General features: G+C 32.5%; 7 protein-coding genes across 7 annotated transcripts; 4 read left to right on the forward strand and 3 right to left on the reverse strand.

Annotated features, from left to right (window-relative positions):
- Positions 1-158: 158 nt before the first annotated feature.
- Positions 159-1,397, forward strand: TAF3 (Taf3p; the record flags this gene model as incomplete). Its single annotated transcript, XM_004179349.1, has 1 exon — positions 159-1,397. The coding sequence occupies one exon, from the start codon at positions 159-161 to the stop codon at positions 1,395-1,397; it is 1,239 nt and encodes a 412-aa protein (XP_004179397.1).
- Positions 1,398-1,555: 158 nt separating this feature from the next.
- Positions 1,556-5,218, reverse strand: RRP12 (mRNA-binding protein RRP12; the record flags this gene model as incomplete). The annotated part of the gene is made up of 1 exon (XM_004179350.1): positions 1,556-5,218. One exon carries the CDS (start codon positions 5,216-5,218, stop codon positions 1,556-1,558), a length of 3,663 nt encoding a protein of 1,220 aa, XP_004179398.1.
- A 1,335-nt stretch (positions 5,219-6,553) lies between these two features.
- On the forward strand, positions 6,554-8,293 carry ROK1 (RNA-dependent ATPase ROK1; the record flags this gene model as incomplete). The annotated part of the gene is made up of 1 exon (XM_004179351.1): positions 6,554-8,293. The coding sequence occupies one exon, from the start codon at positions 6,554-6,556 to the stop codon at positions 8,291-8,293; it is 1,740 nt and encodes a 579-aa protein (XP_004179399.1).
- A 397-nt stretch (positions 8,294-8,690) lies between these two features.
- Positions 8,691-9,038, reverse strand: ATP20 (F1F0 ATP synthase subunit g; the record flags this gene model as incomplete). The annotated part of the gene is made up of 1 exon (XM_004179352.1): positions 8,691-9,038. One exon carries the CDS (start codon positions 9,036-9,038, stop codon positions 8,691-8,693), a length of 348 nt encoding a protein of 115 aa, XP_004179400.1.
- A 575-nt stretch (positions 9,039-9,613) lies between these two features.
- DSS4 (guanine nucleotide exchange factor DSS4) lies at positions 9,614-10,111 on the forward strand (the record flags this gene model as incomplete). The annotated part of the gene is made up of 1 exon (XM_004179353.1): positions 9,614-10,111. The coding sequence occupies one exon, from the start codon at positions 9,614-9,616 to the stop codon at positions 10,109-10,111; it is 498 nt and encodes a 165-aa protein (XP_004179401.1).
- Positions 10,112-10,573: 462 nt separating this feature from the next.
- Positions 10,574-11,311, forward strand: TIF6 (translation initiation factor 6; the record flags this gene model as incomplete). The annotated part of the gene is made up of 1 exon (XM_004179354.1): positions 10,574-11,311. One exon carries the CDS (start codon positions 10,574-10,576, stop codon positions 11,309-11,311), a length of 738 nt encoding a protein of 245 aa, XP_004179402.1.
- A 528-nt stretch (positions 11,312-11,839) lies between these two features.
- Positions 11,840-13,480, reverse strand: TBLA0C00680 (Eisosome component PIL1/LSP1 family protein; the record flags this gene model as incomplete). The annotated part of the gene is made up of 1 exon (XM_004179355.1): positions 11,840-13,480. One exon carries the CDS (start codon positions 13,478-13,480, stop codon positions 11,840-11,842), a length of 1,641 nt encoding a protein of 546 aa, XP_004179403.1.
- Between the last annotated feature and the right edge of the window lie 93 nt (positions 13,481-13,573).

Raw genomic sequence — 13,573 nt, forward strand, 5'->3', positions numbered from 1 at the left:
TACCGTAACTTTTCAAGATGGGACTAGTAACTATTATAATTGAATATATATATTTGGGAGAAAAATCTATGGATAATTTTGAATACATAAAATAACAAATACTACTTGGCTAGACATTTTAACTGCTAGTTATTATTACTGAACCAAGATATTAAGATATGACGAATTCAAGAGATTTTTACTTTGGCCTCCTGCGGATCTCAATGTTACAACTTTTAAAGGCTGAAGGATTTGATAGAGCAAAACCTTCAACAGTATATGTTATTACAGATCTCTATTGTCAATATTTAAAACTTCTAATAAATGAGATCAATTTTGCAGCCCAATCACGCCAAGATGTTGATGATACTATAAGCTTGCAAGATATATCAATGGCGTTTCAAAAATTGGGCCTAATAAGACCATATGATTCACTTGATGTTTATGACGAAAACCCAAATCTTCCCAGTGATATTGGGATGAAAAACTTTAGGGACTGGTGTATACACAATACTCATCCTAAAAATGCTCGGGCTGTGGCTCTTCCTATGGCAGAAATGTTAAAAGCAACTAACGATAATAGTTTAAAAACCCTATCCACAGTCCCAGAATATATTAATCAATTACAGAACAAAGACTCTGGCTTTAAACCTCAAAACTCTACTATTTACTATAATTCAGAGGGTAATATTGCAACAACTTCTATGATACAGGATACTATTGATGACAATGATGATGAGCTTATAGAGGAGCTGATTGCAAACGGTGATACTGATGATTGGATCAAAGTAATGCTTGCAAAGCAACGCATTAATTTGGCTAAGAAAGTAAAAGGTATTCGCCCATCTAAATTAGAGGAACTTCCATCTGTCACAGGATTGAAGTATTCTGTCTTAGATCCTTCCCACATCAGTAGTTTAACTCGTAATGATACTTTACCTACATATTTAGATAGAGTAAGGGCAGAAGGTACTTCACCAACTTCTTATATAGAAGGAACCTTATTGAATAAACTCCCTATCATGCAACCTTCGAATAAGTTAGATAATATTTCTTTATCTTTTGATACAACTAAGAATGAATCTGATTCTGATTCGGAAACTTCAGATAATAGCATTGAAGAAGACACAGAACTTCAGGCTAACTATAATTCAGCTAAAACCAAGACTAATATATCATTAACGAATTCAAATAATTTAAAAAACAAATTGGTGAACGAAGAAATAAGTGTTAATGATGATGTTCCTGATGAGTATGCAAACAGCGGCCTACAGGGAACAGAAGAATATGTACTGAGTGCTGATACAGATACCCAGTTCGCAGAAATGACTGATATGGACAATACTTTCCAAAGGCGACAATCACTTGACTACGGTGACGGTTCCTACGATAATGAATTTAATTTCAATGGATTTTAAGTATGAGAAAAATACTCTTAGCATGATTTATAAGCCATGTATTTAAATATTTGCATACCCCCGACTAATTACTATTGTACATGTATTAATTTTTATATATATATATAAAGTTAGACATATAATGTTATACTAATTTATAAATATAGTTTAATAGTTGCCTATAATTTCCTTCTAGGTCTAAATTTATTACCCTTTTTAAAGTTCTTTCCAATTTTGTTTTTAGTGTCAACCTTCTTGGATAAAAGTTTTGAGGATATTTCATCATCACTATCACCCTCATCTGAACCTTTTCTAAACTTCAATTTGTTTCTTTGTCCCCTAATAGGACCGTGCTCAACAACTTCTAAATAGGCATTAATACCATTTGTAACAGATTTCAAGGGATCTTCATCAGCTGATTTTGGCTTTTCAACGCCTTTAATTATTAATTTACCTTCATCATCAAAGCTAAAAGCGTCATTCTTCAGTAGTTTTTTATTGTTATTTTTGTTAAATTTCTTAGGTCTTGTAGATGAAATATGAGCTAAGGTTTCAGAGTCTAGTAAATCAAGTGGATTTTCACCGGATTCCATTATATATTGGTTAGCTGGCTTCTTGCTTCTCTTATTGGGTTTTTCATCGTCTAGGTCTTGTTCATCGCCAGATGAGTCATAAACAGCTTCATCAAATGCAGAGAAGAATTTCGATGCCTTATTATTACTTAAGACAGGAATACGAGCATCATTATTTGCCTCTTCTTCAGTTTCTTTACGCTTGTTTCTGTTACGAGTTTTTCTAATATTAGCTAATAACTTATAATCTTCTGCAGGGAAATTTGCTTCAATAAATTCATAACCAAATTTTCTAACTAATCTTTCAATAATGTTTTTAATCTTAGATTTAAAATGACCAGTATGTTCATTAGACCAACGCAATAATTTTGGCAACAGACTAGGTATCTTTTCTCTCATGATATCTGGTGGTAACCCTAATACACAAACTTTTGTAAAGCCAATAGCACTTTTGGCAATTTCTCTGGAATTCGAAGTCAAATATAATTCAACAGTATCATATATTTCAAGTAACAGATCAGCTGATAGTTGATCTTTAAATTCGAAAACTAGACAAGCATAAGCAGTAATAGTACTGCTTACCATATGTTGAGATTCACCAATTAACCCGGCAGACATTATCTTAAAAAATTCAGCAATAGAAGCTGGCTGGTTTGGTGCTTGAGAATCATATCCATCAATGTTAGATAGCTTAATAATGCTATTTGGTGAGTTCATTTTGTTACCCATAGCGATTAAAGTTTCAAAAGCGGCATCTCTAGATTTTTCATTCACATCTTTGGTACATAAGATTACTTCAGGAACAACTTTGACGATGAAGTCTAGGTGGTCATTTGGAAGTAGTTCCACGAGCGTTTTAATCGAAGCAAGTCTTGACGCCTTGGCAGGTGTCTGGACTGTATTAGTGTTATCAACTATAATCTTTTCAATATCGGAGACAAAGGATGCTACAGCCTCAGAACCACTTTCTAGTTCAGAAAGCTTAGTGATAATTCTATAAGCTCTTTTTTGAGTCAGTCCAACCCTGGAGTTTACAGTTCTACCAAAAATAGAGAATAAAGCAGAGTATGAAGTAGATGGCACATATTTGGTCATGCATACAATCAAATCTAACAAAGTAGGTGTAAGTTGTGGCTTCCCTTTTTGTGATTCAACTTCTTCATCTAATGCATTTTTTAACAAAGCACACACATTATTGAAAGTTTTCTCTAGATCTTCACTAGAAGTAATTTTCAGATAAGATTCGATTGTTTCTAAGATATAGCCTCTGGCATTTGGAGAAGTTTGCGTATAGACATTAAATAAAACTGCCAATAAATTTGATGATTTTGTGGCCAAATACTCTAAATTTAGCTTGGATTCAGAAATTGGAAAATGCTGTTGCAATAAAATATCATTAGATAAAGCCCCGTTTGCATATAATTGATTACTTTCGACTAATACCTTTAAGGAATGACATAGAGTATTTCTTAATTCAACCTTTGAATACATTAGGGAACATAATTCAGAAGCAAAATCATCATTAAAAGAAGCTCTTAAATCAAGAGGAAGTTCACAAAAATGAGGTAAGGTGGACCATATTTGATCAATAACTGTTTCAAAAACTTTCCTTTGGACAGACTCTTTTGGCAACTTGGCGAGTTTGGATTCAAATACCTGGATTAGAGGTGCTAGCTTGGAGATAAATGTTTGTAGGGTTGTATTTCTGGTATAGTCTCTAATAATAGGTAATAACCACGCCCTTCCTGGTTGACCATCAGTAGGATTTTCTAAGTTCAAAGGTAAATGTGTCAAAACTACTTCAGGGCCTAATGCTTGAATTGCTGAACCAATAACAACTTCTGACTCATTCTTCAAATCTATGAATGCATTTTCATTTACTCTCCAACTATCAACAATTTTCAGTGGCTTAATAAAATGAGGATCTGATCTAAGGCTGAATTTAATGAATGCGGCGGCTAAAATTCGTAAAATTTCCTTGGCGCAATGAGTGTATTTAACAGTCAAGAATTCAGTTATAATAGTAGAAATTATTGATAAGGTAGTATCGACAGCCTTAACTACATTCTTATCTTGAGCCGGTTCAACCAGTAACAACTCATCCTGAATTGCTTGATTAATGAGAGCAATCAAGCATTGTGAGGCACTATAAGAGATTTCTGGCGTTTGACTTGCTAAATAATTAGACATTAGATTAAAGACATCTGGAAGCTTCAATAAAGCTTTCATTGAATCAGCAGTACTGTAGGCAGCCATACCTTTCACAACAACTGCTATCCATGAGCCAGATAAGTGGCTATCATTAGTGGATGGCTTTAAAGAAAAGATGATATCTAACATTCTAGCGTATTTATCATCTGCCAGCCCAGATTGTGATGTAGCAGTAGCCATAGATGTAAATAATGTTTCAAAACATGTGAAAGCTGAAGATATTAAAAATTGGTCAGAGCTTTTAGTAACTTCAAGTAATAGATCACATAATACTTCAATTTTATTTGAAGGCCATTGATTGGTACTGATGATGGAACTAGCTAACTGTAGATTATGAATGAATTTACGATTAATTTCTTCACCACCATTTTGGGCCCTTAATTTCTTGTTTGAAATATTCTTAGCTTCATGTAGAACAGCTGATAATTGTGTAATAACAAAGTCGGCAATGAAGCCGCTGGCAACGTGCTCGGCAGTTGGTGCAGCCGGAGGGTTCTTCAAAATAGTTGATACAGCTTCTTGAGCTCTCTTTCTCACCTTTGGCCTAGGATCAAGTGTTAATTCCAAAAGACCCTGTAAACCTCTGGTTGGTGTAATTGACAAGCCGTGTGTATTATTCCAAGCCTGAGCATTCTCAGATATTAATAAAGATTCCAAACATCCAATAGATGATCTAATTAGTGGTGCAGATGCAGATTCGTTTGTAATAAAAGGAGCGATTTTTCCTAAAATTTCTGCAAATTTAGATCTTAGAAGTTTTTTAGGAGTGTGTGCAAATACTAAATCTAACAAATATGCAGTAGAAGTAGCCAATTGTAAGTCCTTGATTGAATCTGTTTCTTGATTCATAGCTTGGTCTAGCAATGAAAGTAGAGAAACTGTATAATTAATAATGCTTTTTGAGGTTTGATTAGACGTTTGATCGGCAATATTTTCTTCAATAGCAGCCAAAATAATGGCAGCGTGTTTTTGATTTTCTAGTTTGGAGTTAATCTGAGACCTAATCTTGGAAAGTTTCTCTTCAAACTCCTGCAAAGGAGCAACTTGTTCTGAATCCATTATTCAAAGAAAATGGAGTATATACGGCTATTGGAGTGTTTCATTGACTTCAGTATAACTCTAAGCAGCTTTCTTATAACTGTTACATGATCTTAATTGGTTGCGAGTTAATGAGATGAGATGAGATGAGATGAGTTGACAGTGTATAGCGAGAAAATTTTATGAAATTTGAAAACTAAAAATTTTCATAGAACCCGGAAAAACATATGTTTGAAAAATATTTTCGAACTTCTGATCCGGAAAAGTCAACCTTTTCCAAGGTTCCAATAAGACGTCCAAGGATTATAACTTATGTTCATGTTTGGGTATAAAACTGAATGATCATATATCTGAACAATATCTTTCATATATAATAACGAATTTTAGTGAAAACTAGAATATAGGTTCCGGAAATACAGAGGAAGCTTAGTGACTGAGATTACAAGTCATGTATTTTAGTATGAATACCAGGCAGTGTATGTAAGGAGGTTTCTAAGTAACCCAATAACGTAGACTGGCAGGTAAATATGTCATTACCTTCTTACCATAATTTACAGAAACTGTGTAGTATGTATAGTCTACATCCGTGACTGGAACTTCATTCTAGATTTCCAGGAGTCGTCTTCAAGTTCTGATAATAATCCACGTGTTATACCCAGGGGTTTTTACGACGAATAAAACATGTTTCCAATGTAAAAGCTTTTTGCAGTTAACTGCCTTAACTTAGACATTTTTGACTATCAGGTTAATCGAACTTTTTATTAATTACAGATTTTAAATTAATATTTTGATAAATTATAAAATTTACATTAGTTGCCAAAGAATATTATATTCCAAAATGTAGCATTAAGTATTAGTATATATAGGCTATTTAAAGAGTAATTGAAGGATAATTCCAAATATTACTGTAATCTTTCAATAAACTACTTATTTCAGACAATATTATACTTAGCAGGCACGATATTGAACAACATTAACTACTTTACTAATTTTTCGAAGTATTATAAGAAAAAAAGTAAAATTGGATACTATTCAATCAATTCATTTATTATTATTTTTTGCAAACAATTTTAATGTTATTACTTCAAGTAAAATTTTTAATAGCCTATTTAGCATTCCTTTTTTTAAACGTATATGTCATTTTTGGCGCTAAGACTCAAAAAATAGGCTTCTAGAGATTGCAGTAGAAAATTTTCCGATGAGTTGTGTGAAATTTTAAGCGGTACAACACCGTGAAAAAAATATTTAATAGGTATTAGATATGCAATTATTATAAAGATACCTCGAAGTTTCTTGTACCGCTTCAAAGCCTATAGGCACTTTATTTTACCAACACAACAAACTAGTTCGTGAATAATGGATATTTTTAGAGTTTTAACAAGAGGTGCATCTGTTAAGAAGGATACAAATGCTGCTAAGCAGTTAAGAGATGTAGATAATAGTCGTAATGATGAAAACTCTGAGCAAAAAAGTTCAAATAATCTAATCAAAGAAGATGTTCAGATTACAAAAGAACTGGATTTTTTCCGCAATAAAAGAATCGTCAATAGAATTGAAAAGCAGAAAGAACTTGAAAATAAAACGAGTGCTGAACCAACCATCAATCTCACTGATAATACTGATAATGGTACCATTCCAAAGCCTATTATCACCAATAAAGAAGAAGCACGTATATTGCGTAATACTTACAAAGGTAATATTACAGGTAACGATGTACCTTTGCCAATAGGCTCATTTGACGACTTAATTACAAGATTTTCGTTTGATAAAAGGTTACTTAATAATTTGATAGATAATCACTTTACTGAGCCAACGCCTATTCAAAGTGAAGCTATTCCTATTGCTTTACTGGACCGTGATATAGTTGCTTGTGCACCAACTGGTTCTGGTAAAACTATGGCATTCTTAATACCACTTTTACAACAAATTATTGATGAAAAAAAAGTTGTGGGCTTGAAAGGTTTAATAATATCTCCAACAAAAGAATTAGCCAACCAAATTTTCTTAGAATGTGTTAAGCTTTCACGTTCTATTTTTTTTGAGAAAAAAAGACCATTGCAAGTTGCACTACTTTCAAAGTCTTTGAGTGCAAAATTAAAAAATAAAGTAATTAGCAATAGTAAGTATGATATTATAATATCGACACCATTAAGATTAATTGATGTCGTAAGAAATGAATCGTTAGACCTATCAAAGGTTAAGCATTTAATTTTTGATGAAGCTGATAAGTTATTCGATAAAACATTCGTTGAGCAAACAGATGATATTTTAAGTTCGTGTACAGATCCTGCTTTGAGAAAATCAATGTTCTCTGCCACTATTCCATCAAGTGTTGAAGATATTGCACAAAGTCTAATGAACGATCCAGTTCGTGTAGTTATTGGTCATAAAGAGGCTGCTAACTCAAATATCGAGCAAAAATTGATATTTTGTGGTAATGAAGAGGGTAAATTAATTGCAATTAAACAGTTAACACAAGAAGGTGAATTTAAACCACCAGTAATTATATTTTTAGAATCGATTACGAGAGCTAAAGCATTATACCATGAAATGATGTATGATAGGCTAAATGTAGATGTTATTCACGCTGAAAGAACAACTATTCAGAGAAACAAAATCATTGAAAGATTTAAAAGTGGTGAATTATGGTGTTTGATTTGTACTGATGTCTTAGCTCGTGGTGTTGATTTTAAGGGGGTAAATTTAGTTATTAATTATGATGTGCCAAGATCATCTCAGGCGTATGTTCATAGAATTGGTAGAACTGGTAGAGCTGGCCGTAAGGGTAAAGCTATCACGCTATATACCAAGCAAGACGCATTGGCTGTGAAGCCAATTATTAATGTAATGAAACAAAGTGGGTGTGAAGTTGCTGAATGGATGGACACAAAGCTAACTAAGAGAGAAAAAGAATCAATTAAAAAAGGTAAAGCCCATAAGGATAGACTACAAATTAGTACTGTTCCAAAAGTTGATAAACTTAAAAGAAAGCGTAAAAATGAAATGATCAATGCCTCCAAGAGAAGAAAAGAATTGGAAAAAGGAAACAAGTTAATTTCAAAACATAATAAGGAGAATAGTGATGGTTCAAACTAGATACTTCTTTGAAATATGAAGATAGAATAATATTATTTTATAAAGCAATAATATATACCCTATATAGAAGAGTATTTGTACATTATTGACACAGGCATTAACACTAACACTACCGTTAGTACCAATATAGTAATTAAGAAGTAATTTTTATAATGATTGTTGTATTGGAGAAAAGAATATTATATTATAATATATATTATGGTATATACATGTGCAGGTTATATTTCTCTTAAATACAGGTGATTGAATTTATTTAACGAATATAGAAGATCGATTGTGATTTAAAAATGATGTATTTGGAATATTGAACTAGCCATATCCTTGGTTAAAAAATTAGTTTTTGAGGGCCTAATTTCTATCTTAATATTGGGTTATTTATATCCAATAAAAAGATTTCTCAGTAGTTGTTGTAGCCAACCAATTTTCTTCTACCAATGATTTCACCAAGGGAATAGAATCCTAACACTTGGATACCATAAGCACAGAATTTCACAACTTGTTTAGATGAGACTTGAGAGCATCTTTGATAAAAAGCATTTGGATTTTGGATAATATGAATGAACTCTTCGTACAAGTTTCTATATACAGAAGAAAATTCACCCAGGCTTGGTGGTTGCAAACCTTCTCTAAAGTAAACTTGTTTAGATAATTCAGAGCCTATTTTACCGTAATATACGGATTTTGTAGTCCATTGTGAAGCTTTAGGGGCAAAGCGAGTTGCCAAAGTTTGAAATCTGGATAGCATTATTATAGGAGCAGTTTTATGAGGGAGAAGAAAAATGAACCACTACTATGAATGTTTAAGTTAAACGAAGAATTTAGTGGTTTTAAAACTTATTAGTGTACTTCATTTTCGTAATAAACTTCAAAGAATTTGTTAATTACAAGTTTATGGAGTTGGTCCTCTCTAGTTTGCTCTCAACTCTCGGAGCGATTCTGAATACCTAGCTCGGGGGGCCGTTAAAGGCGATAAACAGAAAAATCGTAAAAGCGTAAATTATGTGCATTGAGAAAGAAACGAAGGGTAAGCATAGTTTAACCAGGCCATATAATATATATGATACAAGAAATTTCTAATATATTTTATACAATCTTTTTATTAGTTAATTGTAAATAACTTTACTGGGAGTTATCATTTTCTTTCTACCACAAACATAGTACATCCGTGCACCATCTATAGCAGTTCCGGTGTCTGAATTGAGACTGTTTCAGCACAAATTTAAGCTATCAGGAAATAAATACTATGGTTAAAAGTATTACATTATTTATACTTAGTACTGGCTCTTCTAAATATCACTAGATAAATATTATAACTACAAGATGGATACTTATGAGGTCAAAAAAGCAAGATGCTCCTTTGATGTATGTAAGTGTGCAATTATAGATGTTAGGAATGAAAACTTCACCGAAGGTCAAATAAGTAATAAGGATGTAGTAACTTTGACACCTGATGTGTATAACAAATATAACTTAATGCAAATAAGAGAAAAAGTAGATAAGTACGGTACACAAAACAAATTTTTGTTGGTAAAAGATGTGTGGGATTTTGATAACATAGGTGTCACTAAAGATATTGCTTACCAATCTGATCTGAGTAATTTAGAAAATTCAATCTTAACTGATAAGAATAATAAAAACGATAATATAAGTTTTCCTTATGAAGATACAACTTGGAGAATAAAGAAAGTTGTAAAATATTTATCATGTGCCGATTGTGATAAGGGCCCGATTGGATTTATTGCACAAGTAGAAGATAGTAATAATAAAGCATTACAGCATAATGTTCATTTTCTGAGCTTACATAGTATAGATTTATGAAGCATAAAATGAGTTAGCTAACTCAACGTTTCATTTGCAATTACACCCTATTTCACCATTTATCATTAGTTATATAATCTTTATATACGATCTTCAACGTAGCATATACTTAGCCAATTAATTGTCTAGTGTAGAATTAGCACAATTGTATTTTTTTAACTTATTAGTATAATCTTATGAGCTTTATGTATTAAAATTTTTTTACATTCTTCTGCTACTTAGCGGCATTTTAAATTACCCGGATATTCCTAAAAAAATTCCAATTTTCCGAAAATCTGATAATGGGGAAAATTCTTCTAAGCAAATTTTCTCCTATGAAATCTATGTCATCGATTTGTAAATATAAGAGATTTCTAATTAATAAAGCTTAGTTCTTTTCAACGACATACACTGAAATATACTTACATCAGCACTATATCCATATAGTATACCAAAAAATTAAATCAAAGTTATATCTTAATTATGGCTACTAGAACCCAATTTGAAAACTCTAATGAAATCGGTGTCTTCTCCAAGCTAACTAATACATATTGTTTGGTTGCTTTGGGTGGCTCTGAAAACTTTTATTCTGCTTTTGAAGCTGAACTAGGTGATTCTATTCCAATTGCTCACACTACCATTGCTGGTACTCGTATTATTGGTAGAATGACTGCTGGTAACCGTAGAGGTCTTTTAGTTCCAACACAGACTACTGATCAAGAATTACAGCATTTAAGAAACAGTTTACCAGACTCTGTTAAAATCCAAAGAGTTGAGGAAAGGCTATCTGCTTTAGGTAATGTTGTTTGTTGCAACGATTATGTTGCTCTAGTTCATCCTGATATTGACAGAGAAACCGAAGAAATAATAAGTGATGTCTTAGGTGTTGAAGTGTTCCGTCAAACCATTTCAGGCAATATTTTAGTGGGCTCGTATTGTTCCTTAAGTAACCAAGGTGGTTTGGTTCATCCTCAAACTTCTGTTCAAGACCAAGAAGAATTATCATCATTACTACAAGTTCCTTTGGTTGCAGGTACAGTGAACCGTGGTAGTGCAGTTGTTGGTGCGGGTATGGTTGTTAATGACTATTTGGCTGTTACTGGTCTCGATACCACTGCCCCAGAGCTAAGTGTTATTGAAAGTATTTTCCGTCTACAAGATGGTAACCCAGATTCTATTTCTGGTAACTTACGTGATACATTAATCGAAACTTATTCATAATTGTGTATTAACTTGAATATGGCCTGCATATCTTCTGTTTTCAATTTTTTTTTGAATTTGCTATTTTGTTCATGTTGCTCGATGATTGTTATCGATAGAGAATAATTGAATTGGATTAGGAAATTTTCTGAATGTTTAACTATTCCCTTATGCTGCAAGTCACTATAATAATATAATTAAGTTGGTTTGTGTATTTTATTTACTTTATTTACCTTCTCTCTGTAATCAGCATGAATCATTAGTATATTTCATCTATCGAGAGTATAGCCTTATATAATTGCATTACTAATATCTTTTTTTTGTTTCATGAAATTTTGGTCAATAATAAATTGCATATAATTTCAAGCTACAATTAATTAACTACTCTATTCAAAAATATTAACGAAATTAAGTTAGAGAAACTTCGCAAGTAACATAATTTTACGTAATAATATATAATTTTATGCTAGAGCAGCATATATAAGGTGACTCTCCGATGAACTAATCTGAGGCATATTTAAAATGAAGTATTAACGAGCAGAAAGATTCTCATATACCAAATTTTCCTGCTACAATAGCTTCCTTTGAAACTTTTTGTGATACCTTTTGACCACTCTCCATAAGGTTATCATTAGTTTTTATTTCATCTACTATATTTTTTGCAGTTTGTGCATGTTTTGTTATATTCCCAACTGTATCGGTAACATTTTGAGACTGTAAATTCCTTCCATCTGCTTTAGTTACCTTTCTAGTAAGCATGCTACTGTGTTTTCCATCCTTATTCTCGCTGATATCAAAAGGCTCATTATTACTTCTTGAACTATGATATTTTCCCTCTGTATGCTGGGGATATTTATTGTTATTATGATGGTGGATAGAAGACTGTTTGACGTTTTTCTGTTGTTGATGAATTATCTTTTTATTACTAGAAGTTGTGTTTTTATTAGTCAACTCTTCATCATCCGGTACAAATGGCATTCCATGTTTAGATATCACATTATTTGTCTCAGTTTGTTTCATTTCTTCTTCATCAGAGTATTCTGTAATGGTATCATTAGAGTTGAATTGGTTATTTTCATATTCATCATTTGATTCAAATATATTAGATTCAGCATCTTGGTAATCTTCATCATTACGGTTGATACCTTCCTCATCTTCATGATCATAACCTTCATCTTGATCAACTTCCTCTTCCTCAGTGTTCTCCTCTAAATCTTCTCTATCAGGTACCATTTTGTAAGGCTTGTTACCAGCTTTTTGCTCATGTTTTCTAAGTCCATAAAGATAATTGTTTTCATCTTCTTCCTCAGCACTCGAAATGTTTTCCCCTTCAGATAAATCTAAATAAACATCATCGGCAGATTGGTAGAATGATAATCTTGGTTTTACAACTGCATACTCAATTGTCCAGTTTCTCATGGCTTCTTCGGCATCCATGATAATTTGTCTAGTGGCTTCATAGCCATTATAAGAGGCACGATGTTCACCTGGAGTTGTTGGCTGATCATCTAGTAGCTCAAGTAATGCATTTCCATATCCTGCTATTAACGCAAATTTTTCAGATAGCTCTATTAAAGAATTAAATTGATAATTAAAAGTTGTTTTCAATTTTTCACGAGTGATATTTGAGAGCTGGGCTTCAGCAACTAGTGAATCAGCTTCGGCTCTTACTAACTCTTGTTCTAGGACTGCAATTTTTTTATTTGTTGGATCTTTATATTTTAGATTAGCTACATGATCTGCCAATTTTTCTTTTCTATCTCTTGATGGTTGAACAGATGTTTCAATATTTCGAATACTCTTCAATGCAAGCCTGTATTGATCATATTTATCGATAAATTGATTCTGAAGTTCGCCTAATTCGAATAATAAAACACTTAATTTATCTGTTACATCTGATACATCATCCTCATTTTCACATCCCCAGTCAGACAAAAATGCTGCTGCATCTTTTCTCTCATTTGCAACCACTTCATATGCTCTCAAAAAATTTTTTTCAGTCTTCACTAACTGAGAAAGTTTTCGTGAAAGTGTAGGTCCAAAACTACCTACTGTTCCTCTTCTGAATGCTGAAGATATAGAGTGTCTTCCAAAATACTTGGATTTGGTACTAGCTCTTGGCAATATGTAATCATCCTGGGAGGTCCAGATTCCATTTTTAGTTCTTCTCAGAGAATATGCCTTATGCATTTTTCAATAAGATTCTCAAGACAAAGTTCCTTTGGTGAAATTCCCTATCGTATCGATATATTTAAGGCAGCGCCTCTACAAATACAGCTTTTT

Source organism: Henningerozyma blattae, chromosome 3 (assembly GCF_000315915.1).
Source record: "Henningerozyma blattae CBS 6284 chromosome 3, complete genome".
Taxonomy (NCBI): domain Eukaryota; kingdom Fungi; phylum Ascomycota; class Saccharomycetes; order Saccharomycetales; family Saccharomycetaceae; genus Henningerozyma; species Henningerozyma blattae.